We start from the raw sequence: 23,469 nt of genomic DNA on the forward strand, positions 1-23,469 counted from the left end.
TTAAGGCCACACTCCCCCGCCCCCCAACCTACCTCCACTTGGATCAAAGGACTTTGTTTTTATAAAACCATGTTCTGTATTGGGTTTCTGGGACCATGGGGGGCCAGGCAAGTAACATAAACAAAGCTGGCCTGGTGTGAGACAAGGGAATGGTGGGGACTGTGGCAATCATATCTGGGAAAGAGGGCGCTGCAACCCTCTTCCTTCTCACTGTTACTCTGTGAGGTGGGACCAGGGATGCGTCTGCCTTTGGCTCAGGTCTGTGATCCTGGGATGTCTCTGCCTCTCTCTCTTTCTCTTTCTGTCTCTCATGAATAAATACATAAAATCTCAAAAAAAAAAAAAAAAAAAAGGGGGTGGTGGGGGTGGGGGTGGGACCAGTGCTGCTGCCGCTGGATCTCCCAATTTCTTAAGCAAAGACAGAATCAGTATGTAAGATTTTTGTGACAGCCTAGGGTCTGAGCCAGACTTTCTAGGCTTGAAGTCTAGCCAATTACTTAACCTCTTTGGGTGTCAATTTTTGCCATCTGCAAAAGAGACAAATATTCCTGCCAAGATACACATCTTGATTATAATAATAACGGGAAATTATCGGGGAAATGAGACTGAGGTGGCATTCTACAAAAACCATAGGCCTGGACTCCAGAAATGTCCATGTTACAAAGGACAAAAAAGGCTGCTCCATATTCAAAGCAACTAAAGAGACGTGACAACTGAATGCAATACATGACCCTGAAGGGAAAAATCATGGCCAGAAAGGACATGCTCAGGACTTGTGGAGAACTGAACACAAATGTCCTATTAAATAGTACTGCATCAATGTCAAATTCCCTGAATCCAATCACTTGAATTGAGGTTAGATAGGAGAATGTCCTTGGCTTTAGGAGGAAGTACTTAGGCATGAAGGATGGTATTGGCAACCAATGCATGGGACCTCACAGAGAAAAATATCGCTTTTTCTCCTCATTCACAGCTTCAGTTATCTGTGAATCTCCTGCTTGCTGAGGTCAAACAAGCACCATTCTGTCTCAGTCTTCTTAAACAAGTGTCCTTTTCACAGTCGATTTAGGCCACATTTTTCACATTTGGTGCTTTCTGTTGGTTTTGCTGTTTTTTATTTTTTAATTTTAATTTTAATTTTTTTTTTTTTACGGGAGGCTCCATGCCCAAACATGGGGCTTGAACTCATCACTCTTGAGATCAAGAGTGGCACGCTCCACTGACTGAGCTGGCCAGGTGCCCTGGTGATTTTGCTATTTAAAAAGAAGGCAGTGGAGCGTGCCACTCTTGATCTCAGGGTTGTGAGTTCGAGCCTCACACTGGGTGTAGAGATTACTTTAAAAAAAAAGGCAGCCATGATATGTCTTACAAAGAAATACCTTTGGGAAAAGCTTCATTTAGGTACAAGTTATCATGCAGTGAGCCATGAGTGAGTTCATTGTTCACAAATCAACAATTAAATTAAATAAGGTGTCTTTAAACAGAAACACACATGGGGTGCCTGGCTGGCTCAGTTGGTGAAACACACCACTTGATCTTGGTGATTTTTTGTCTGAGTGCTGTGTGTAGAGATTACTTAAAAATAAAAAAACAAAAACAAACACATAACACAAGGTCACCTACTGAACAGCTAACAAAATATGGTGACCTGAGGCTCGTCGGAACTTAACCACACAGGAACAATGGTTCAACATCCACTAATTCATAGGACACAACTGCTGTCGAGTAACAAGAACGGACTATATTTCAGTCACTATTCATGCAACTTCTCTGCAGGTTTGAAATTTTTCAAAAATGTCAAGAATTTTTTTTTTGTGCTTAGAGGCTCACCTGATTGGGGTACCAGGAGAAATTAATACCAGGTGGTCCAGACCCAACAAATACAAACACAAGAAGTATCCATTATGAGTATATTTATGTGTGTACACACACACACACACACACACACACACACACACACGAGACACTGAACGGGGAAGGTGGCCAAGACAGAAAAGACAAGAAGCATCCAAGTGGCACTGGCACTCAGGATGGAGAGAGACAAAGGGAGCGCTTGGCCCCCCTCTGGCTCCCACAGTGGCCTCCTAAGGGAGGTGAACCCGAAGCTGGAAGAACAGGAAGTGCTTACTCTCTCAGCGGAAAGTTTCAAAGTGCAGTCCTTTCTCTTTAAAAAAAAAAAAAAAAAAAGCCTCTTCCCTTCACTCTCTGCCCCCTGACAAAAGCCCAGTCCCCTGAGCTGGCTGTCCCTATGGCTGGAGCAGGAGGTTGTGGGGAGCAGCATAAGGCCAAAGATCTGAAGTGTGCAAGCCCAGAAGGGCTTATGCATAGTGACTGCTGGGCGTCAGGGGGTGATCCCCTCTGTGGTCCAGCTGGTCCTGCAGGCGAGCAAACTCGGCCAGCTCGTTGAGCTCCTGGAACTGCCGGTCCGTTTTATGGCTGACCAGTGAGCGGTAGAAGTGGACGGCAAAGACGATAAAGACCAGGCCGAAGGGGACCATGATGGTGGTGGAGGCAATGGCAGCAGCCTGGCCGGGGGTGATGCCGCCAGTGCTGCTGCCGTTGACGCTGGCAACAGCGCTGCCAGCTGGGGGCTTGCTGGTGGGCCGGGGCTGCCCTGGCTGCTTCTTGAGGGGCAAAAACTTGACCCAGCAGAGCAGCACTACCTCAGCCAGAAAGAGGAGTGTGCCAATGACAGTGGAGAAGGCCCAGGCTAGCTCGATGTGGCGGTGCATGCGTTCATGGGGCGACTCCTTGACTGAGTTGAGGTTATGCACGTTGCTCACCGCCTCGATGTTGGGCAGGATGCAGGTGCTGATCATGAGCGCAAACAGGTGTACGGCCACTAACACTGTAGTGCAGGCGCTGAAGGCGATCAGCAGCCCTGGCGGGTAGTCGTGGTCGGCATCCAGCTGTACCTCCACCATCGCCACCTAGGGGAAAGGGAAGAGGCGGGCTGAGTGCCAGGACCCTAACGGCCCACAGAGCCACACTCAAATCCTGGCTTCCCTCCCGCCAAGCTTGTGGACCCTGCACAAGTCACCTGGCCTCTCTGAGCCGCAGTTTCCTTATCTATATAATGGGGATGAATAGGATCCACTCACTTAGGGTTGAGAAAGTACTAGTGAGGATAGTGGGTTTGGATTCCAGGCTGCCTGGATTTGAATCCCCATTCTGCTACCTGCTAGCCATCATGGGAAAGTCACTGAACCTCTCTGAGCCTCCACTTCTTTATTTGCAAACCCGAGATATCATAGTTCATAGGATGATTTTAACAAATGAGAATCGCTGGTACATGCTAAACATTTCCCAAATAGTAACCACTGCTCCTACCATCCAGCCAGGTATTAAAAACCAACCACCACAAACAGTTAAGATGGTTAAGTTTGATGTACATTTTACTATGATACAGTTTTATTATAAAAAAAAAAAAAAAAGGGGCAACCACTAACCACTCTCTGTTGGCCCCACATCTGTTCCCAAGCACAGGCTTCTCCCTCAAATCCTGCTCCAGGGCCAAGGAGAGGGTGGGGTAGAGGGACAACGGCCCACCCACGTCAGGCCCAGGCCCTTTCTGAGAACACAGCGCACCAACCAACAAGGAATGCAGAAGCTTCCTAGAAGACAGAACCTGGTGCTGCTGCAGTGTGGCTGGCAAGCTCTGGAGCCATCTCCTCCCCTAGCCCCTGCTCCAGGCCCCACAGCTGACGCACTAATTGCTTCCCAGTTCCTGGAGACCCGTGGACCCAGGGTCACCAGGGGCATGTTCTGGACCTGCCTGCCACTGGCTGCTTCTCACCTAGGCCTTGCAAATCATCCCCATGTGAAGGACCTAGCTCATCAGACATGGGCTGGAACAGGGGGCAGTGGGCTCACTGCCAGGGTCTGCCTGCCCAGGCTAGAGGGACAAGGGCAGCAAGCACCAATGGCAATGCCATTAAGGATAGTGATCCTTCCTAAAGTGCTTGCTATGTATGTACCAGGCTCAGAGAGGGGCAGGTCCAATGCTGAGATGTACCCACTAAGGTCATATCAGCCTACCCTGGGGAAGGGGTGGACTCTGTTTTCCCACTAGCTCTCCTCCTGCCTGAATGCCTGGCCATGTTTGCCTTCATTTCTTGTACCTCTCTGTACCCTTCCTTTGGCCTGGAAAGGCAGTGTGGAGCAGTGGTTGGGAGCATGGGCTCTAGACCCATGCTGCCTGGCTTTGAACCTTGACTGCTCTGCACTTTATTCAGCTATATGACTCTGGCAAGCTCCTTCAACTTTCTGGGCCTCAGTTTCCTTATCTGTAAAATGGAAATAAAGGTACATGATCAGAGGACAATTATGAGGACTAAGTTGCTTTTAAGATACTTAGATCCATGTAAAATATTTGGTGCCTAGCACAGAGTAAACACTCAATAAAAATGAGCTTTATTATTATTTCTCAGTTCCTCATCCCCAAACCTACTATCTCTATATGTAATTCTTTGGGGTTTTTACTCTTCTGATGGAGAGGTATACTCTGGATGACAGAACGGCAAGGCCAAATTAGGGGGTCTGAGTCCTGATTCCAGAACCACCCCCTGCTTCCTTGTCTGATCTTGGTCAAAACCCTCCCCTCTTGGGATGCCTGGGTGGCTCATCGGTTGAGTGTCTGCCTTCGGCTCAGGGCGTGATCCTGGGGTCTCGGGATCGAGACTGAGTCCTGCATCGGGCTCCTTGTGGGGAGCTTGGTTGTTCCTCTGCTGTGTCTCTGCCTCTGTCTCTCATGAATAAATAAATTAAATCTTTATTAAAAAAAAAACCAAACCTCCCCTCTTATCTATAAAAGGAGGGGGCATGATGAGATGTAGGTCACAGGCCAAAGCTGATTTGGAGCCTGTACCTTTGACAATCTGGTGAAAATAACAGATACCCTCCTTAGAAAATCTAGATTTATATATAATTCACTTTTCAGACTTTTCAGACAATTTCAACGAGATTCACAGACTTTTGCCCTACACTTGCCACAACTGGTGACCTTATGAACTGTTCAGCCCAGGAGTTTACAAAATGTTTCAAACTCATATAAATCTGGGGAAGTCCCAGCAGGATTTCAACTTTTTTTAAGATCACTGGTGGCCTAAAGCCAATCCTGAGACTTCCTAGTACACACGGGTGAGGGCAGGCCACCAGGGCATAAGGAGTTAAGGGACACATCCCAAGGCCCTCTGGTCTCTGTCACCAGGCCTGCCTGGGGGACACCCTCCACCACTGCGGGCCTCCTGCCACCACCTCCCCACCCCCAGCACTTCCCCTTCCTGTTTTGGCTTGCTGCCCCGGAACATGAAACCAGAGAAGGGACAATCAGGAAAGCCTGCTGCCCAGGGCCACTGGCTATTTATTCAGTCACTGGAAATGTCCAGACCCATTAGGTACATCAGGCCTTGAGCAGACTACTGGGGTATGTGCACAGGTAACTATGGTCTGCTCTATACAGCCATTAAGAATGAATGGGTTCCTCCACTTACAAAGCTCATGGGTGACCTTGGACAAGTATTTCAACTTCTCTGTGCTACATTTATACAACAGGAGCCCACTCGTTGTTATAAGCGTTCAATGAGCTAAGATCAGGACCAGAGATGAAGGCATCAGCTTAACTGCTTAACTGACTGAGCCCCATTATTATTCTTTTACAAATGAGGAAACAGCCTCAGAGAGTTGAGGTCAGGTGCCCCAGGGGTTAGAAGTACTGCTAAGTGGAAGCTCTGAACTCAAGTCCACTTGGCGCTAAAGCCTGTGTGCAGAGGGAATAGGAGCTCTGTTCTCACATGAGTGCTACTATGTTATACTCCTTCTAAATTCACCCCCAAAGGTGATGGTGCTAGGAGGTGGGACCTTTGGGAGGTGATTAGGACATGAGGATTAGTGCCTTAAAAAAAATTTTTTTTTATTTGAGAGATAGAGCGCGCGTACAAGTAGGGGGAGCAGCAGATGGAGAGGGAGAGAAGCACATTCTCCGCTGAGCAGGGAGCCCGATGCAGAACTCAATGCCAAGATGCTCAGATCATGACCTAAGCCGAAGGCAGATGCTTACTCGACTTAGTCACCCTGGTGCCCCCCTTTATTAGTGCCTTTATTTTTTTTTAAGATTTTATTTACTTATTTATGAGACACAGAGAGAGGCAGAGACATAAGCAGAGGGAGAGGCAGGCTCCCTGCAAGGCACCTGATGCAGGGCTGGATCCCAGAACCCCGGGATCATGACCTGAGCCAAAGGTAGCTGCTCAACCGCTGAGCCACCCAGGTGCCCAGATTAGTGCCTTTAAAAAAGAGAGCCCAGGGATGCCTGAGTGGCTCAGTAGTTAAGCGTCTGCCTTTGGCTCAGGTGGTTGTGATCCTGGAGTCCTGGGATGGAGTCCCACACTGGGCTCCTTGCATGGAGCCTGCTTCTCTCTCTGCCTATGTCTCTGCCTTTCTCTCTCTGTGTCTCTCATGAATAAATAAATAAAATCTTAATAAATAAACAAACAAATAAGAGAGCCCAGAAGAACGCCTTGACCCTCCTGGGATGGGAGGGCACAGTGAGTAGATGGCAGCTGTGAATTAGGAAGCCAGCCCCTTAATCTTGGACTTTTAGCCTCCAGAAATGTGAGGAAATAAACATCTGTTGTTTATAAGTCACACAGTCTGCTATTTTGTTACAACAGCCCAGATGGACTAAGATGGTCGCTGAGGAGATAAGAGATGAGGTCCTGATATATAAGCATTTGACACCTGGCCAGACCACAGGAGGTGCTCAAGAAATTTTAGTTAAAAAGGGGATGCCTGGGTGGCTCAGATGATTAAGTGTCTGCCTTCAGCTTAAGTAATGATCCCAGGGTCCTGGGATCAAGCCCCATGTAGGGTTCTCTGCTCAGGGGGAGCCTGGTTCTCTGCCACTCTCCCTGCTAGTGCACTCGCTCTCTGTTAAATAAACAAAAGGGAGGGAGGGAGGGAAGGAAGGAAGGGAGGAAGGAAGGAAGGAAGGGAGGGAAAGAAATTAATTTTAGTTAAAAAAAAAAAAAAAAAAAAAGCAGGGATGCCTGGGTGGCTCAGCTGTTGAGAGTCTGCCTTCAGCTCAGGGCGTGATCCCAGGGTCCGGGATCCAGTCCCACATCGGGCTCCTTGCATGGAGCCTGCTTCTCCTCCCTCTGCCTATGTCTCTGACTTTCTCTGTCTCTCATGAATAAATACATCTGTAAAAAAAGAAAAAGAAAAGCAGGGGGGAACCTGGGCAGCTTGGTCAGTGAAGCATCTACCTTCAGCTCAGGTCATGATCCTGGATCATGCTCCCTCTCCCTGCTCCCTGCTCAGTGGGGAAGTCTCCTTCTCCCTCTCCCTTTCTTGCTCATCCATTCTCTCTCTCTCTTTCAAATGAATAAATAAAACAGAAAAGAAAGAGAAAGAAAGAAAGAAAGAAAGAAAGAAAGAAAGAAAGAAAGAAAGAAAGAAGAAAAAAGAAAAAAGAAAAGAAGGAAGAAAAGAAAAGAAAAGAAAAGGAAAGGAAAGAAAAGAAAGGAAGGAAGGAAGGGAGAAAGAAAGAAAGAAAGAAAGAAAGAAAGAAAGAAAGAAGAAAAAAGAAAAAAGAAAGAAAAGAAAAGAAAAGAAAAGAAAAGAAAAGAAAAGAAAAGAAAAGAAAAAAGAAAGAAAAAGCAGGGATCTTGAAGCAGAAGAGAAATAGCCCAGGGCATCTGCCTGGCTCAGAAAATGTAGCTCTTGGTGTCCTGAGTTTGAGGCTCACACTGTACAAATTGCTTAAATAAATAAAATATATAAAAAGAAAAGGAATAGCTCGGGGACACTGTCAGCTCAGGCTGGAGAGAACAGGCCCCGTGAGCCACGGTTCTGCCCTCCAGGGTAGGTGAGGAAGTCGGATCCCCACTCTGGGCCTCGTCTGCCCCAGCTCCAAACCTAGGCCATAAGGAGAAAGTGTGTTCCAAATCACACTGGGCCAGATGGCTACCTTGGCAGGACAGAGACCACCCTTTCTGTATCATTTGTCACACTCAGAGGATCTAGGACCAGAAATCACATCTACCAGGACATACCCGGCCTGGAGACACCAGAACTAGCCAGCCTTCCCTGAGGTTTTGAGGTGGGGAGAGGCTGGCCACTCCAAGGAAGAGGAAAGACCCTGCTGCCAAGCTCTGGAAGAAACCCCATCACCCTCACCAGCCCCTACAATTGCTGGGACTTTGACCATACAGGCTGGCTGTATGTACCTTTCCCACACTGGGAACCAAGTTCAGTGCCATGGGGCTGCAGAAAGGTATATTGTGGAAAAGGAATAGATGGCACACATCTTGGATCCTGATGAAAAGCATTCTTCCCAGGAATATAAGCCACTGTTTCTTCCAGAATGCTTCCCTCTTGGGGAAATCTCCCCACAGACTGGGACAATGAATTCAAGGGGGCCTTGCTAAAGCTGGCAGGCGACACCCAGGGCCCCAGCTGAGTCCCAGAGAGATCAGATCATATCAGATTGCAAGCAGCTTCACAAGGTAAATATAGCCAGAGTGCTGGGCCCGTTAACCCAAAATAAACAGCTCCAGCCAGCCAAGGGCCTGCTTGAACCTGGCCACATGGGGCCTAGAGGGATAGGAAGGAAGGAAGAATGCCAGCTCCACCGCACACTGGTCCATGAATCCCGCACAGGAGCCACTGGGATGCCAAATTTCAAGCATGAGCCAAGAAGAGGACCACATGACTCTGCAAGGAGTGGTGCCTGCTTGGTTTTGCCAGGCATTTGCCTGCTCCGCCCAAATGCCAACCACCTCTCCTCACTCCTGCTGAGCTCCATGGAGACCCCCACCACCTGGCACCTGGACTTCTAGGCCCTTCCAAGGCAGCCCTCCTATGCCTGGCCTGATCCCAGCATCCACAGTTGGGAAATCCAACTGTCCTTTTCCAAGCCTAGGGTTCACTGGTCACTCTTTTAGGCTGCAGCCTGGAACACAAGGGCTGCCAAGCACAGTCACTCAGGGTCAACCAGAGCTGTCTGGGCCTGCCAGTCCTACCTCAATTGCAAACCATCTATTAAGACAGGATCGAGGCCTAGTCTAGTAGTTTACAAACTCTTTTGACCACTATAGTCCAGTACTCCAAATGTTTCTATAAATAGACACATATTTACGGCAGAAACAGAAGTTTCCCCAAACAATACTTCCCCTTAAAGGACGCTGATATACCCTATCCTTACAACAACCAGTGCACACTACTATTTTGTTCCATTCTTATTTCATTTAAAAAAAAAAAAATGCTGGTTGCAATTCACTAAACTTATGTCATAAGCCAAATAGTCTGAACCTGCAGGTTCCGGGGAGGACAGGCCTAGGCTTTCTGTACATCTAATTCCAACTTCCCCAGGTTTTACCTCCCAAGTCACCCCTGCTCTGTGGCCTCCCAGGTGAGGATGGGATCATTGACCCATTGGTGGAAATATGTATTGAGAGCTTACTATGTGCCTGGAGGATCTTGAGACTCTGCTGGGGAGCGTACAGGAAGTAGGACAGCAAAATCCCCACCCCAGGGAGGATGGCAGGCACCAAACATTTAGGGAAATAAGACTGTAATATGTATCCTTCCATACATGCTTCCCCAACATCACTTACCAAACATGTCCTAAAGTCATAATTACACGACTTGTTTCCTCCACTCTACTCTTACTCCCCACGGTTTCTCCAGCATCCAACACTAGGGTTTATCCCTCTAGTAAAATATTGTTGAAGAAATAAATGAGGGGGAATCCCTGGGTGGCTCAGCGGTTTGGCACCTGCCTTTGGCCCAGGGCGTAATCCTGGAGTCCCGGGATCGAGTCCCACATGGGGCTCCCTGTATGGGGTCTGCTTCTCCCTCTGCCTGTGTCTCTGCCTCTCTCTCTCTCTCTCTCTCTCTCTGTGTCTCTCATGAATAAATAAATAAAATCTTAAAAAAAAAAAAGAAAAAGAAGAAATAAATGAATGTAAGACCCAATCTTCAGGTATTTCAGCTCCATGTTTCTCTGACATATCTGATGGACAATCCTCGGTGATCCGTCGGGAAGATCATATTAGAACTTCCAATGAGGGATCCCTGGGTGGCGCAGCGGTTTGGCGCCTGCCTTTGGCCCAGGGCACGGTCCTGGAGACCTGGGATCGAATCCCACGTAGGGCTCCCGGTGCATGGAGCCTGCTTCTCCCTCTGCCTGTGTCTCTGCCTCTCTCTCTCTCACTGTGTGCCTATCATAAATAAATAAAAGTTTAAAAAAAAAAAAAAAAAAAGAACTTCCAATGATATTCATTTATTATTTAGCTCCTCCTTTCAACTTTTTAATTTTGTCTTTTTATGCATTTATAATATACACATTGTATTAAAACAGATCTCATTTATAAGGATACAGACACTTCAGGTATCACTAACATTTTTTTGAGGGGTAGGTGCTTAATTTTTGTAAATAAAGTTTTACTGGTATACACCCAAATCTATTCATTTCCCCATCCTCTGTGGCTGTTTTTGAGCCTAAATGGCAGAATTGAGTAGTTTACCACCAAGACTGTGTACCCTATAAAGCTGAAAATATTTACTATCTGGCCCTTTAAAGAAAAAGCTGGCTGATTTCTGAACAGACCAATGCTCAAAAACCAAAGTGGGCTGGCTGTCAAATCACAGTCCCACAAGATTCTCCTCTGAAGAAAGGAGTCTGTGGTCCTACTAGTCTGTGACATCCCTTCGGGGAGTAATAGTAAAGGCTACCCAAGGGGTGCCTGGCTGGCTCCATCAGTGGAATGTATGACTTTTGAGGTTAGGATTGTGGGTTCAAGCCCCAAGTTGGGTGTAAAGATTACTTAAAAATAAAATAAAATAAGATTTATGAAAGGCTATCCAGAAGTCCTGTTAGAGAGAAACCTGCTGCCTCTTGCTTAAACCTGGATTTTACTTCTCCAAGGGACCCTACCTTAACCCCAAACACTGATTACCATCATGCCACCTTGAGAAATCCTAGAGTTCTCCTTCACCAGCCCTGAACCCAACAACCAGCAGAACTCAACATGGTTCCCAGTGAAAATTCCAGAAATGCATGACAGGCACTTGTGAAATTTCACAAAAGGCTCCTCAGCTAGGCAAAGAGTGCCCTCCCCTTGGGGCATTCGACAAATTTCCATTTATAAACAGCCCAGAGTGCAGAACTGCACATCTGGAAGGATTCAAAGGCCCAGCTATCAACCAGCTCACAGCAGCCAAAGAGCAGTTAAGTAGAAATGGATCCAAGTCAGACCAGGCCTTGAATTCTACTAGCTGGATATCTTAATCTCTATGTTCTTATGAGCCTTAGGGGTTTTTTTGGTTTTGTTTTAAAATATTTTATTTACTTGAGAGAGATACAGAGAGAGCACAAGCAAGGAAGGGGCAGAGGGAGAAGCAGACTTTTGCTGAGCTCAATCCTAGGACCTTGAGATCATGACCTGAGCTGAAGCCCGATGCTTAACCAACAGAGCCACCCAGGCGCCCCAAGCCCTAGTTTATCTATGTATGTACCTTTAAGAGTTGATCTGAGGACTAAATTAGAAGGAAAGAAATGGGTCTAGTCTCCTACCTGGAAGTTAGTAAATAGTAACATCATGAAGATTATTCTAGAATTCATCATGTAACTCCCTCCAAAATCTTGCATGGCTCCCTATTGCCTACATAAAGAGTTTATACTTCTTAAACAGCCGGCCAAGGTCCTGTAACATCTTCCCTGACTAGATTCACCATTTTTTTTTTAAAGATTTTATTTATTTATTCATGAGAGACACAGAGAGAAAGAGGTGCAGAGACACAGGCAGAGGGAGAAGCAGGCTCCATGCAGGGAGCCCAATGTGGGGCTCCATCCCGGGTCTCTAGGGTCATACCCTGGGCTGAAGGTGGGGCTAAACTGCTGAGCCACCCAGGCGTCCCTAAGTTAACCCTTTTATTTTTAATTTTTTTTTTAAGATTTTATTTATTTATTCATGAGAATACACAGAGAGGAGAGAGAGAGAGAGAGAGAGAGAGAGAGGCAGAGACACAGGCAGGGGGAGAAGCAGGCTCCATGCAGGGAGCCTCACGTGGGACTCGATCCTGGGTCTCCAGGATCAGGCCCTGGGCTGTAGGCAGCGCTAACCACTGAGCCACCCGGGCTGCCCTAAGTTAACCCTTTTAAAGCAGTCCCATGAGAACAAGGGTGAGGGAGATTCCCCAAAACCTGGGCCAGGTACATTCTAAGTGCTTTGCAAATACTAATTCAATGAATGCTCACACCAACCCTATGAGGTAGGTACTACTATAACAGGCCCAGAGACATTAAAAATTTTTTCCAGGATCTCATGGTTGTAAGGGGTGGAGCCAGAACTGGAACCCAAGTTGTCTGGTTCAAGTCCTTGTTCTTACTTTGCTCTGTCATACTGGCACCTCCCAGCACTGTCCTCCTACCACTCTAAGTCCTCTTCCACAATGGGGCTACACCAGGGTCACAGGGCTTTGCAGCTTACCAGCCAAGTAAACTTGGGCAAGTTATTCACCAGGGACAAGCACTTATCCTTCCAGGTTGTGTGAAGATCCCAAGAGATGGTACGAGTAAAATACTTAGCACAATGTCCAGCCTATTACAAAAGCTCAATCAACAAAAGCAGTAATTACTATTAGTAATTAGCACTGTGAATAATAATAGTAATTTCTCACCCATCTCCATGCCCCCTGAATTCTGAACATATCCCAGAGGCTCAATGTCTTATGATTTCAGCTCTTCCCTCCAACTAATTTTCATAGAAATTCCAAGCAACTTCTGAACCCGCTCTGGAACCTAGGAACAAAAGGGTTCTGGCGGGCAGAGAACTTGAGGAGGCAGATAATCCAAAAATAATTGATCCCAGGTTGTGGAAAGCATTTTGTTTACGGCAGCAGGCTGACATTCCCAATTATCTTCTGCTTAGGCTAACATTACAGCCTGCCCTCCCCAGCAAACCAAGACTGCCAGTCTGCTTACCATAGTCCTGCAGGATGTAAGGTCAGGCTGCCCCTCACAGAGATAAACTGAGGCACAGATGCCCTGAGTCATGGCCCATGAGGGTACCCTCAGCTCAAGCAGCACCTGCAGGATGCTGATCATGTGCTACATCCAGGGACCCTGGTTTTGAAGTCTGGATGCTGAGCCCAGCAAAAGCCTATTGTTTCTAGAAATGCTGTCAGGAGCGGGACTCTTGTGTGCAGAATACAGAGGGTCTACCTAAGATGTCTACAATCAGATCCTGAAAATTTCTGGGACACCTGGGTGACTAGTGGTTGAGCATCTCCCTTCGGCCCAAGGTGTAATCCTGGGGTTCCAGGATCGAATCCCACATCGGGCTTCCTGTATGAAGCTTGCTTCTCTCTCTGCCTCTCTCTCTGTGTCTCTCATGAATGAATAAATAAAATCTTTAAAAAAAAAAAAAAAAGTCCCGGGATCGAGTCCCGCATCAGGCTCCCTGCATGGAGCCTGCTTCTCCCTCTGCCTGTGTCTTTGCCTCTCTTTCTCTGTGTCTCTCATGAATAAATAAATAAAATCTCAAAAAAAAAAAAAAATCCTGAAAATTTCTAAACCTTTTGTGGGCTCAATTGGGACTCATAATGAATCCTCATACAATCCATGGCACAGCAGGATATGTATACCCCCTTGTCCACATGAAAAAACTGGCTCCAGAGAATATAGCTTGTCTGAGATCCCACAGCCTTATCTCCCCACCACACCAGGGCACCTGGCCAGGCCTTTTCACCTATGACGGGCGAGTCTCTCAATCCCCTCCAGGCTCTTGGGAGACCCTCCTTCAATCTCATTTGCTGAACAGGTGATGCTGGCAGCTTTGCCAACTCTCCTACCCTCGGAGATCAGAGGTCACATCAGTGCCTCTGGTTTTCCAGGTCTCTAGGAAGGAAGCCCTCTGGGGGCAGGAAGTTGGTTGTGCTGACTCACAGGCCAAGGGAGAGTAGTCCAGGAAACTTGCTCACTCTGTTTCCATGGTGCTGGGCTGTGTGGCACCCCATCCTCTCAGAGGCTCACTTACAAGGCTGGGGTTGTAAGTGGGGTTGGGGGGCACAGGCAGACTTGCCTGCCTCTTGGGTCTGTCTGTCCACCCCCACTCCATTTCTCCCATAGATTTATAGACTCACAGCAAACAGTTACCCCTCTTATAACTGCGTCCCCAGAATGGATGCTGTGATGGGGTTCAGCCCCTCCCTGCCAGAACTTTGGGGAATTCATCTGCAGAGCCAGGAAGCCTTCTTCACCCTGACCAGGGAAAATAAAGGCCCCCAAGATACATTCTGGGTGAGCTGAAGCCCACCCAATGCCACTGGCTGCCCCTGCCTCCTGACTTCCTGCACTGTTTTTAACAGAAAAGGTGCCATTTGATTAGGAAGCTATCTTCTCAAGGACAAACAGGATGCCAGAGGGCAAGAAAGCACCACCCAGCAGATCCTCACTTCTCCTGGAGTGGGAAGGAGCCTGAAGAGCCATGCATTTATGACCCCAAGAAAAAGGGGAACAGGTGCGCTACCATCTTAAACACAGATCACAGCTCTAAAAGCTAATGGTGTCATTCCCTGTCCTCCCAACTGTAACATTTTATTTTGCTTAAAAGAAACTTTCCTGGGGATCCCTGGGTGGCCCAGCAGTTTAGCGCCGCCTTCAGCCTGGAGCATGACCCTGGGGACCCAGGATCGAGTCCCACGTCGGGTTCCCTGCATGAGCCTGCTTCTCCCTCTGCCTATGTCTCTGCCTCTCTCTCTCTGTGTCTCTCATGAATAAATAAATAAATTAAAAAAAAAAAAAAAGAAACTTTCCTGCTCTATTTCTCATTTCCTGGGAGACTGGGTCTGAACACCTCACCTGGCTGGACAATGATCAGAACATGGGATCCCTGGGTGGCTCAATGGTTTGGCGCCTGCCTTCGGCCCAGGGCATGATCCTGGAGACCCATGGATCAAATCCTACATCGGGGGATCCCTGGGTGGCGCAGCGGTTTGGCTCCTGCCTTTGGCCCAGGGTGTGATCCTGGAGACCGGGATCAAGTCCCATGTCAGGCTCCCTGCATGGGGCCTGCTTCTCCCTCTGCCTGTGTCTCTGCCTCTGTGTGTGTGTGTGTCTCTCATGAGTAAATAAATAAAATCTAAAAAAAAAAAAAAAAAACTCTATACGCCACAAAAGGCGTAAGTGCCCAAGACGGTTCTGGATGCCAGAAGACTCAGGATCCCGCTCTAGCAGACTAGCTGTATGGCCATGGGAAAGTCCTGTGACATAACCATCTCAAAGGGCAGCTGAGGAGTTAGTGTGGAAGTTCAGGGAGCCTCAACAATGCCTAGTACAGGTAAATGATAAATGTCGGCTAGTCTTAGAGATTCTTTAGGCAAAGGCAGAGACTAGTCTCTAAGGATTTGGGACAGATTAGAAATCCATCATATGATCTAAACTAAAAACTAGTGTGCCACTCCCTTACACAAACACGCAGATTCTCTCATCCCCTCTCAGAAATCCAAATCCAGAGAGAAAAAAAAAAAAATCCAGAGAGAAATGTGCCTGAGGTCTCACTGGCAGCACGTGGCAGAGCGAGCGGAGCTGTTCCTCACCCTCAATCACCTGGCTTTTTCACTGAGGCCCAGTGTACGCTGGGCCTGCTCAGGGCTTCTAAAAGTTCAGGCTCCATCCGTCGGCCCACTTGTTTGTAGAACACAGGGAGAGTACCAGACACACTCCCAAGAAAACACAAGGGTGCAGCCACTCCCTCCCTCAAGGCCAGGGCTTAGCTCACTCACTGAGGTGGCAGGAGTGCTTCGGGCTAGAAACCTTGGGAGAGGAGGGCAGACCCCACTCACACAGGCTGATGTCACGCAGTGGTCATTGTAAATTGTTCTGCAGGCCCTGATGGGGAAGACTCCGGGCCTGAAGGCGCCCTTAGGATCACTTCTCAGCCCAACCTGCGGCCTCACCTACCCCACCCCTCACTCCAGCTCAGCTGGGCGGAGGAAGAGGAAACTAGCCTGACCCTCCACCCAAATCACTTGAAAGCCCATTCAAGGGGAACACGTCCCACCCTCCTCCCCCACATCCAATGACTCAATGGCAAGTTTCTGGAGAAGAAACTGAGGGTGGAGAGTAGTTGTCAAAACCCTAGGCTCGAGCTCTCGGAAAATGCAGTGGGAGAAAGCGTGTCAGGAAATCCCCTCTACTAGTTGAAAGAAGGAGGAGGCTAATATTTTCTGGCCTCAAGTGTGGGGTCACAAGAAAGCGCAGGGGTCCGACTCCTCCCCACTTCCTGACACCTGCTCCCACGGAGCTCAGACCCCTTACGTCCTTCCTTTGCCCCTGAACACATGTGGGATTGTCTTCATACAGACCTACTTCACAGATTCTGCTTTCTCCCCACTTGCTGCATCAAACTCGCCCATCTGGAGGCACCTGAGCCCCCACCCCTGGACATGTGTCCGACATCCAATCTCCCACACCGATGTCACTTGTCGCCCGCCTCTCCTCAGGTCCAGTACCTCTGGACCCTCCAGCATCCAGGACACCTTTCTCCCCGATCTTCCTCGAACCCCCCCCCGGTGGGCCCCGTCGGGGCTGCGGGAGTGAGCGGCCAGGACGGGGGGGGGGGGGGCAGGGCAGGGCGGCCCGAGCTCACCATGGCGAAGCCGGAGAGCAGAGCAGAGGTCCGGCTGGAGGCTTTGAGCTTGGCGCGGCTCAAGTAGAGCTTGCGCCAGGACAGCGCCTGCATCGAGTGCTCGTTGAGGCTCATCACCTCGGAGTAAGTCTGGCCGATCCAGTCCGGGTAGGTGACGGCGGCTGGCGGGGGCGGCGACCCCGGGGGCTCCCCGTCCCCGCTGCGGCGGCGGCTCCGGCGGCTGCCGCTGGTGGTGCTGCCTCCGCCGAGGGGAAGCTCGGGGCTGTTGCTGTTCGGGGGCGGGGCGGGCTCCGGATGCATGGAGCACGGTGCAAAGGCGCGGGCCGGCTGGGGCTCCTGCGAAGGCGCGGCCCCTGCCCTCCGCCGCACCCCCGCCTCCGCCTCCGCCTCCGCCTGAGGCAGCAGCCGCCTGCCCCCCGCGCGGGCCGGGCCTGACTCGGCGGGCCGCCGAGGACGAGGAGGAGGTCGAGGGAGCTGCTGCAGCCCCACCTCGCAGGCCCGCCGCGCCGCTTGCAAGAAGCCTGGGGCCGCCCGGACGCGAGCTTGCGCGCAAGCCAGCGTCCGAGATCCATGGCCCGGGCCCTCGGCGCGCGCCGCGATTGGCCGCAGCCTCGGGGTGATTAGCATGCGCCCCGGCCCGTCCCGGAGACCCCGCCCCGGGGAGGTGGGCGGGGCAGGAGCGGGTCACGTGGCGCGCGCCCTCCGACGGCCCCGCCCCCCGTCTCTGGCGAGGCTCCGAGCGCTCCGCGGGGCCTCCCATCCGCTCAGCTGCTCCGATGGCCCTTCGCCCGGAGCTCGGACTCCTGGGTCGGGCCGCCTGAGGTCACCTCTCGCCGCCTCCTAAGGCCCATTCCCCTTGGAACCACGTGGCTGAGGCTCTGCCCCGTGGCGGGGGGGAAGCAGGCGGGAGGCAGGCTGAGGTCTGGAGTTCGTTCAGTCTGTTCTTACTGAGCAACTACTTGGTGCCAACACTGTTCTGAGCGCTGAGGGAGGCGTGGTGAGTAAGATGGACAAATCCCCTGCCTCGGTGGAGCTTACGTTCCGGAGGGGAGACGCATAAACACCAGGGAGGATATTATAACAGTCGACGTGATAAATGTATGGAAAAAACAAAGCACGGTAAACGCGGTGGATAGTGCAGATTTGCACTAATATTGCAAATCTTTACAGTTAGTACAGTTTATTAGGGCGAGAGCGCAGGCGCGCGCAGAGGGGAGGGGCAGAGGGAGCGAGTCCCCAAGTGGACTCTACATGATGAGCCTGCAGGCGGGCAGGGGCCTCCATCACACGACCCTGAGTTCACCCTATGGAAACCGAGAGTCAGATGCGAAACCGACTGGGCCACCAAGGCGCCCCGTGGGGGTTGTAATTTTAATTTTAGAATGCTCTGGGCAGGGATTTTTTCATCTGCTTTGTTCAATTTGTTCACATAATGGTTCACCGGTGTCTGCTGTGTAATATGCAGGCTGACACCTGCTAGGTATTTTTTATTTTTATTTAAAAATAAATAAAGATTTTTAAAGATTTTATTTATATACGAGAGACAGAGAGGCAGAGACGCAGGCAGAGGAAGCAGACTCCCTATAGGGAGCCTGATGCAGGACTTGATCCCTGGACAGGGGATCATGCCCTGAGCCGAAGGCAGACACTCAACAACTGAGCCATCTAGGTGTCCCAATAAATATTTTTTAAATGAATGAATGTTCAAACCCACTCAGCAAGCGTTTACTGAGCGTTTATTAAGTGTGAAGCTGAGGGATCCGAGAGGAACCTTCATGGACTCTTATATTTTAGTGGGGACAATAGGTAATACGAAAAGAAGTTTACAGTTTTGTGACTTGGTCACATTTGAGATGAGACCTGAACCCAGGGATGCAAAGAGCCAAGAGCTTGCTTTCCAAGGAAAGGGCACAGCAAGTGCAGAGATCCTGAAGCAGCAAATCTGGCTAATGGAGCATTAGGATGGCAGTTTAGCTGGGGAATAGTGGAGGGCAGAGGTGAGGTGGTATTCTAGGCTTAGGACTATCCCTTAGGATGTGAGCTCCAGAAGGGCAGGGACATTTACTGTTGGTTTCACAACTCTACCTGCAGTATCTACAATAGCACTTGGCGCTTTAGTAAGTATCTGTTGAATGAACAAGTGTGGGAGAGAGGAATGAATGAAACTCGTAATTAGCCCAGTCAAATCACAAGCATGAGGCATTCCAGGTCAGTGATGGTGAAATTTAACTCTTGTCACCACTAGAGAGCGTCCTGCCACTCACCCACATTTTGGGATAAACCTGAAAGCCCCCACTCATTCCTCCCCAGTTTCTGGGATTCCTCAGAGGCCTTTCTTTTCTTTTCTTTTTTTAAAAGATTTTATTTATTTATTCATAGAGACAGAGAGAGAGAGGCAGAGGCACAGGCAGAGGGAGAAGCAGGCTCCATGCAGGGAGCCTGACATGGGACTCGATCCAGGGTCCCCAGGATCAAACCCCGGGCTGCAGGCAGCGCTAAACTGCTGTGCCACCAGGGCTGCCCCTCAGAGGCCTTTCTGAGAGTTTTCAGGAATACTAGGAAAGTTGGAATTTGAAGCCTCCCCCTCACTGGGCGTGTTTCTTTGATGGCCTTTCTTTGTTCTTCTACTTACCTACTTACCGTCTGTGTTCACACACCACCACCAAAGAGAGACCGTCCCTTTCTGTCTAAAGTATCCCCCATTTCACGTTCTATCACCTCACCCTGTTTTATTTTTTATAGTTCTAATTACTATCTGAAATCACCTACTTAATGTATGTGTTGACCTGTTTGTCCGTGTGCCCACCCCCAGCCTGATGAGCACCCAGACAGCAGTTTGTGTCATTTTATGTTTATTTATTTATTTATTTTTAAAGATTTTATTTATTTACTCATGAGGGACAGAGAGAGAAGCAGAGACACAGGCAGAAGGGAGAAGCAGGCTCCATGCAAGGAGCCGAACGTGGGACTCGATCCCGGGTCTCCAGGATCAGGCCCTGGGCTGAAAGCGGGCACTAAACTGCTGAGCCACCCGGGCTGCCCAGTTTGTGTCATTTTAAATCACTCCTCTAGCACTCCTCAGGGACTCTCGCAGGGTTAGGCACACCCGAAACTCCCAATAGAAGCATGTTCAATGAATAAGATAATGAAAGGTACTTGGGTCTAAGGAATCCCTGCTCAGACAGAACTGGGTACACGCAACATTTGGAGGCTGATGGGGCCTGGGGTACCCCAGGCCTGAAAGGGGAAGAGGCTAGAAGCTGCTAGGAGAGATTTGCAGATTTAGAAGGAACAATGGGATCTGGGAAAGGCAGCTCAGCAGGGGGCTTTGGGGCTGGAATGAAGCCAATTTTCCTTTCTCCAACTCCTGTCATGCTCCTCCCCCTCTCCTTCTAATTCTCTGGGGTTTGAATCCTACCATATGCACAGAGCAGAAAAAATTAAAATACTGTCCAGACTTGGAGGGGAGGCATCTGGGCATCCCTGCTTCCGGCCCTAGGTCCTAGAGCCCAGAAGGGCCCGTGGTAACTTTTCCATACCCATGGTAGAACCAGCTGGGACCTGAGATACACCAGCTTCATCCCCCACTAACCAGTGGAGAAGCAGGTTTGGAACCCCAGCTCCAAACACCATGTACGGCTCCCCCTAGTGGCCAGGGAGGTGTGTTCTCAACCTTTGGGGGTTTATGCCCAAAAAGGGCAAACAATTTTTCAGTCAACTTTGTGAATGAGCAGATAGAGATCCAACTGAAAGGATTGCTGCAAGCTGCGCCATCACTGTGGCTAATGGGTACAGCCTAGGGCTGACCAAAGATGCCCTGAGCTGCCTTTGGAGATTCAAGCTCCACATAACATAGGATGAAAAAAAGTTAACATTTAAGTCTTACTTACCAATGACAGGTACTATGTTAAGCCCTTTGTTATTAAATAATTTATATATTTATGATAAGTACGTAATATACAAATGTAACATATATAATGTGATATATAATATTAAATATAATTAATGTGTTATTAAAATATAGTTATATACTCTTTACACATATTTTTAATTTTTTTATTTGTTTTTTAAAAGATTTAGGGATCCCTGGGTGGCTTAGCAGTTTAGCGCCTGCCTTCGGCCCAGGGCGTGATCCTGGAGTCCGTGGATCGAGTCCCACGTCGGGCTCCCTGCATGGAGCCTGCTTCTCCCTCTGCCTGTGTCTCTGCCTCTCTCTCTGTGTCTCTTATGAATAAATAAATAAAATCTTTAAAAAAAAAAGATTTTATTTTTGGGGTGTCTGGGTGGCTTAGTCGGTTAAGTGACCGACTTCTGGTTTGGGCTCAGTTCACTCTCTCAGGGCCCTGAGATCCAGCCCCCGTATTGGGCTTCATTCACACTAGATGCCCCTCCCAGTGCTTTCTCTCTCTCTCAAAGAAAAAAAATTTTATTTTTTATTTTTTAAAGATTTTATTTATTTATTCAGAGAGAGAGAGAGAGAGAGAGAGAGACAGGCAGAGGGAGAAGCAGGCTCCATGCAGGGAGCCCGATGTGGGACTTGATTCCGGGTCTCCAGGATCACACCCCAGGCTGCAGGCGACGCTAAACCGCTGCGCCACCGGAGCTGCCCGAAAATTTTTTTTAAATTTTCATGTGACCTCTATGTCCAACATGCGGCTCAAACCCATAAACCCTAGATCAAGAGTCACATGCTCCACTGACTGAGCCAGCCAGGTAGGTGCCCACATAGTATATATTAAGTTTATTAAGTTATTTCATTATTTATTATTCTATTATATTGAATATATTATATTTAACTCTGGAATTTTTTACAACCCATGGTATTAATATCACCATTTTACAGATGGAAACGTGCAGAAAACCAATAAGTAGTACTACAGTACATTAAACCCAGCTGGTGAGTTTCCAGAACCTGGGATTTAACCACCACCAAAGTCATACTGCCCCTGCATCTCTGGAGGTATTTTGTTCAAATGCAAGTTACTAAAACCCATCCAAGCAGTTTAGTTCTAGTAAGTTCTTCAGGCAAATTTTGAGAATCACTGAACTAGATGAGCCTTTGTATTTAAGTACTTTTAATCTTTTACAATTGGTTTACCAATGTTCCCTTGGGCACGCAGTTGGACTGTGACCTTGGGCAACTTACTTAACCTGTCTGAACCCCCAATCCTCTTAGCAAAAATGGAGATATTACAAATATCATACACCCTGAAAATGGACACTTAATCACTTCCTTTTTTTTTTTTTTTTTTTAAGATTTTATTTATTGGGACGCCTGGATGGCTCAGCGGTTGAGCATCTGCCTTCAGCTCAGCGGAATTCTGGGATGAGTCCCCCATCGGGTTCCTGGGTTCCCCGTGGGGAGCCTGCTTCCCTCTCTGCCTATGTCTCTGCCTCTCTCTTTATGTCTCTCATGAATAAATGAATAAAATCTTAAAAAATAAAAAGAGAGTACTGTATTGGAGCCCATCATGGTCGCTTGCTTCTGTTTATTTCCTTCTCTCATCTACACCTCCCCCTCCGCTCTAAGGTTTAAGACCCCTAGATTAGGGACACCTGGCTGGCTCAAAAGAGGATGTCTCTCAATCTAGCGTTCATGAGTTTGAGCCCCACAATGGGTGTAGAAATTACCAAAAATAAAAAAACCCACCCTAAATTGATAATAATAAAAACAGCCGGGCAGCCCCGGTGGCGCAGTGGTTTGGCGCCGCCTGCAGTCCGGGGTGTGATCCTGTCGACCTGGGATCGAGTCCCACATCGGGCTCCCTGCATGGAGCCTGCTTCTCCCTCTGCCTGTGTCTCTGCCTCTCTCTCGCTCTCTCTGAATGAATAAATAAATAAATTAAAAAAAAAAAAAAAAACAGCCACCATTTCTTGAGCTCAAGCCTCTACAGAACAGTGCTTGTATACCTGATAATGGGAAGCTCACTCTTTCCAGAAACCATGCATTTCTGTACTGGTTATTTTATTTTATTTTATTTTATTTTATTTTATTTTATTTTATTTTATTTTATTATTTTATTTTAAGATTTATTTACTCATGAGAGACACAGAGAGGCAGAGACATAGGCAGAGGAAGAAGCAGGCTCTATGCAGGGAGCCTGATGTGGGACTCAATCCTGGGACTCAGGGATCACGCCCTGAGCTGAAGGCAGATGCTCAACCGCTCAGCCACCCAGGCATCCCTGTACTGGTTATTTTTAACAGTTCAAAAGTTTTCCTTGTATGGAGTTGGAGCTGGTATAGGCCTGCCTGATTCCCACTATGTTCCACATAGAATGTGTGAAATCCCTCTACTGCCCAGCCCTGATGCCAACACCACAAGAACATCTGTTTTGTTGTTTTTTTTTTTAAAGATTTTATTTATTTATTCATGAGAGACACAGAGAGAGGCAGAGACACAGGCGGAGGAAGAAGCAGGCTCCCCAAGGGGAGCCCGATGCGGAACTCGATCCCAGGACCCCAGGATCATGACCTGAGCTGAAGGCAGATGCTCAGCCGCTGAGCCACTCAGCGTCCCTCCACAAGACATCTGGAAGGCACTTTATTTAGTAAGTGATCCAGAAGGCTCTCAGAATCCAAGAACTGGGTGTAGAAAGCTGAAAACAAAGTGCGGTAACTGTCAAGGGACAGGTTGCACAATTCAAAATTAAGAGGGATCCCTGGGTGGCGCAGCGGTTTGGCCCCTGCCTTTGGCCCGGGGTGTGATCCTGGAGACCCGGGATCGAATCCCGCGTTGGGCTCCCTGCGTGGAGCCTGCTTCTCCCTCTGCCTGTGTCTCTGCCCCTCTCTCTGTCTCTCTATGTCTCTCATGAAT

The 23,469-nt window shown here is 48.7% G+C and overlaps 1 protein-coding gene and 1 long non-coding RNA gene across 2 annotated transcripts; one reads left to right on the forward strand and one right to left on the reverse strand.

Annotated features, from left to right (window-relative positions):
- Positions 1-1,824: 1,824 nt before the first annotated feature.
- Positions 1,825-17,239, reverse strand: LOC144299815 (calcium release-activated calcium channel protein 1). Its single transcript, XM_077875540.1, has 2 exons — positions 16,653-17,239; positions 1,825-2,930 (listed from the first exon to the last, which is right to left on the reverse strand). Exons 1-2 carry the CDS (start codon positions 16,950-16,952, stop codon positions 2,319-2,321), a joined length of 912 nt encoding a protein of 303 aa, XP_077731666.1. The 5' UTR covers positions 16,953-17,239; the 3' UTR covers positions 1,825-2,318.
- Positions 17,240-17,343: 104 nt separating this feature from the next.
- Positions 17,344-22,116, forward strand: LOC144299816 (uncharacterized). The gene is made up of 3 exons (XR_013366491.1): positions 17,344-17,649; positions 21,496-21,612; positions 21,909-22,116. It is a non-coding gene; the product is annotated as an uncharacterized LOC144299816 (long non-coding RNA).
- The last annotated feature ends 1,353 nt before the right edge of the window (positions 22,117-23,469 follow it).

This window comes from Canis aureus, chromosome 27 (genome assembly GCF_053574225.1).
Source record: "Canis aureus isolate CA01 chromosome 27, VMU_Caureus_v.1.0, whole genome shotgun sequence".
Taxonomy (NCBI): domain Eukaryota; kingdom Metazoa; phylum Chordata; class Mammalia; order Carnivora; family Canidae; genus Canis; species Canis aureus.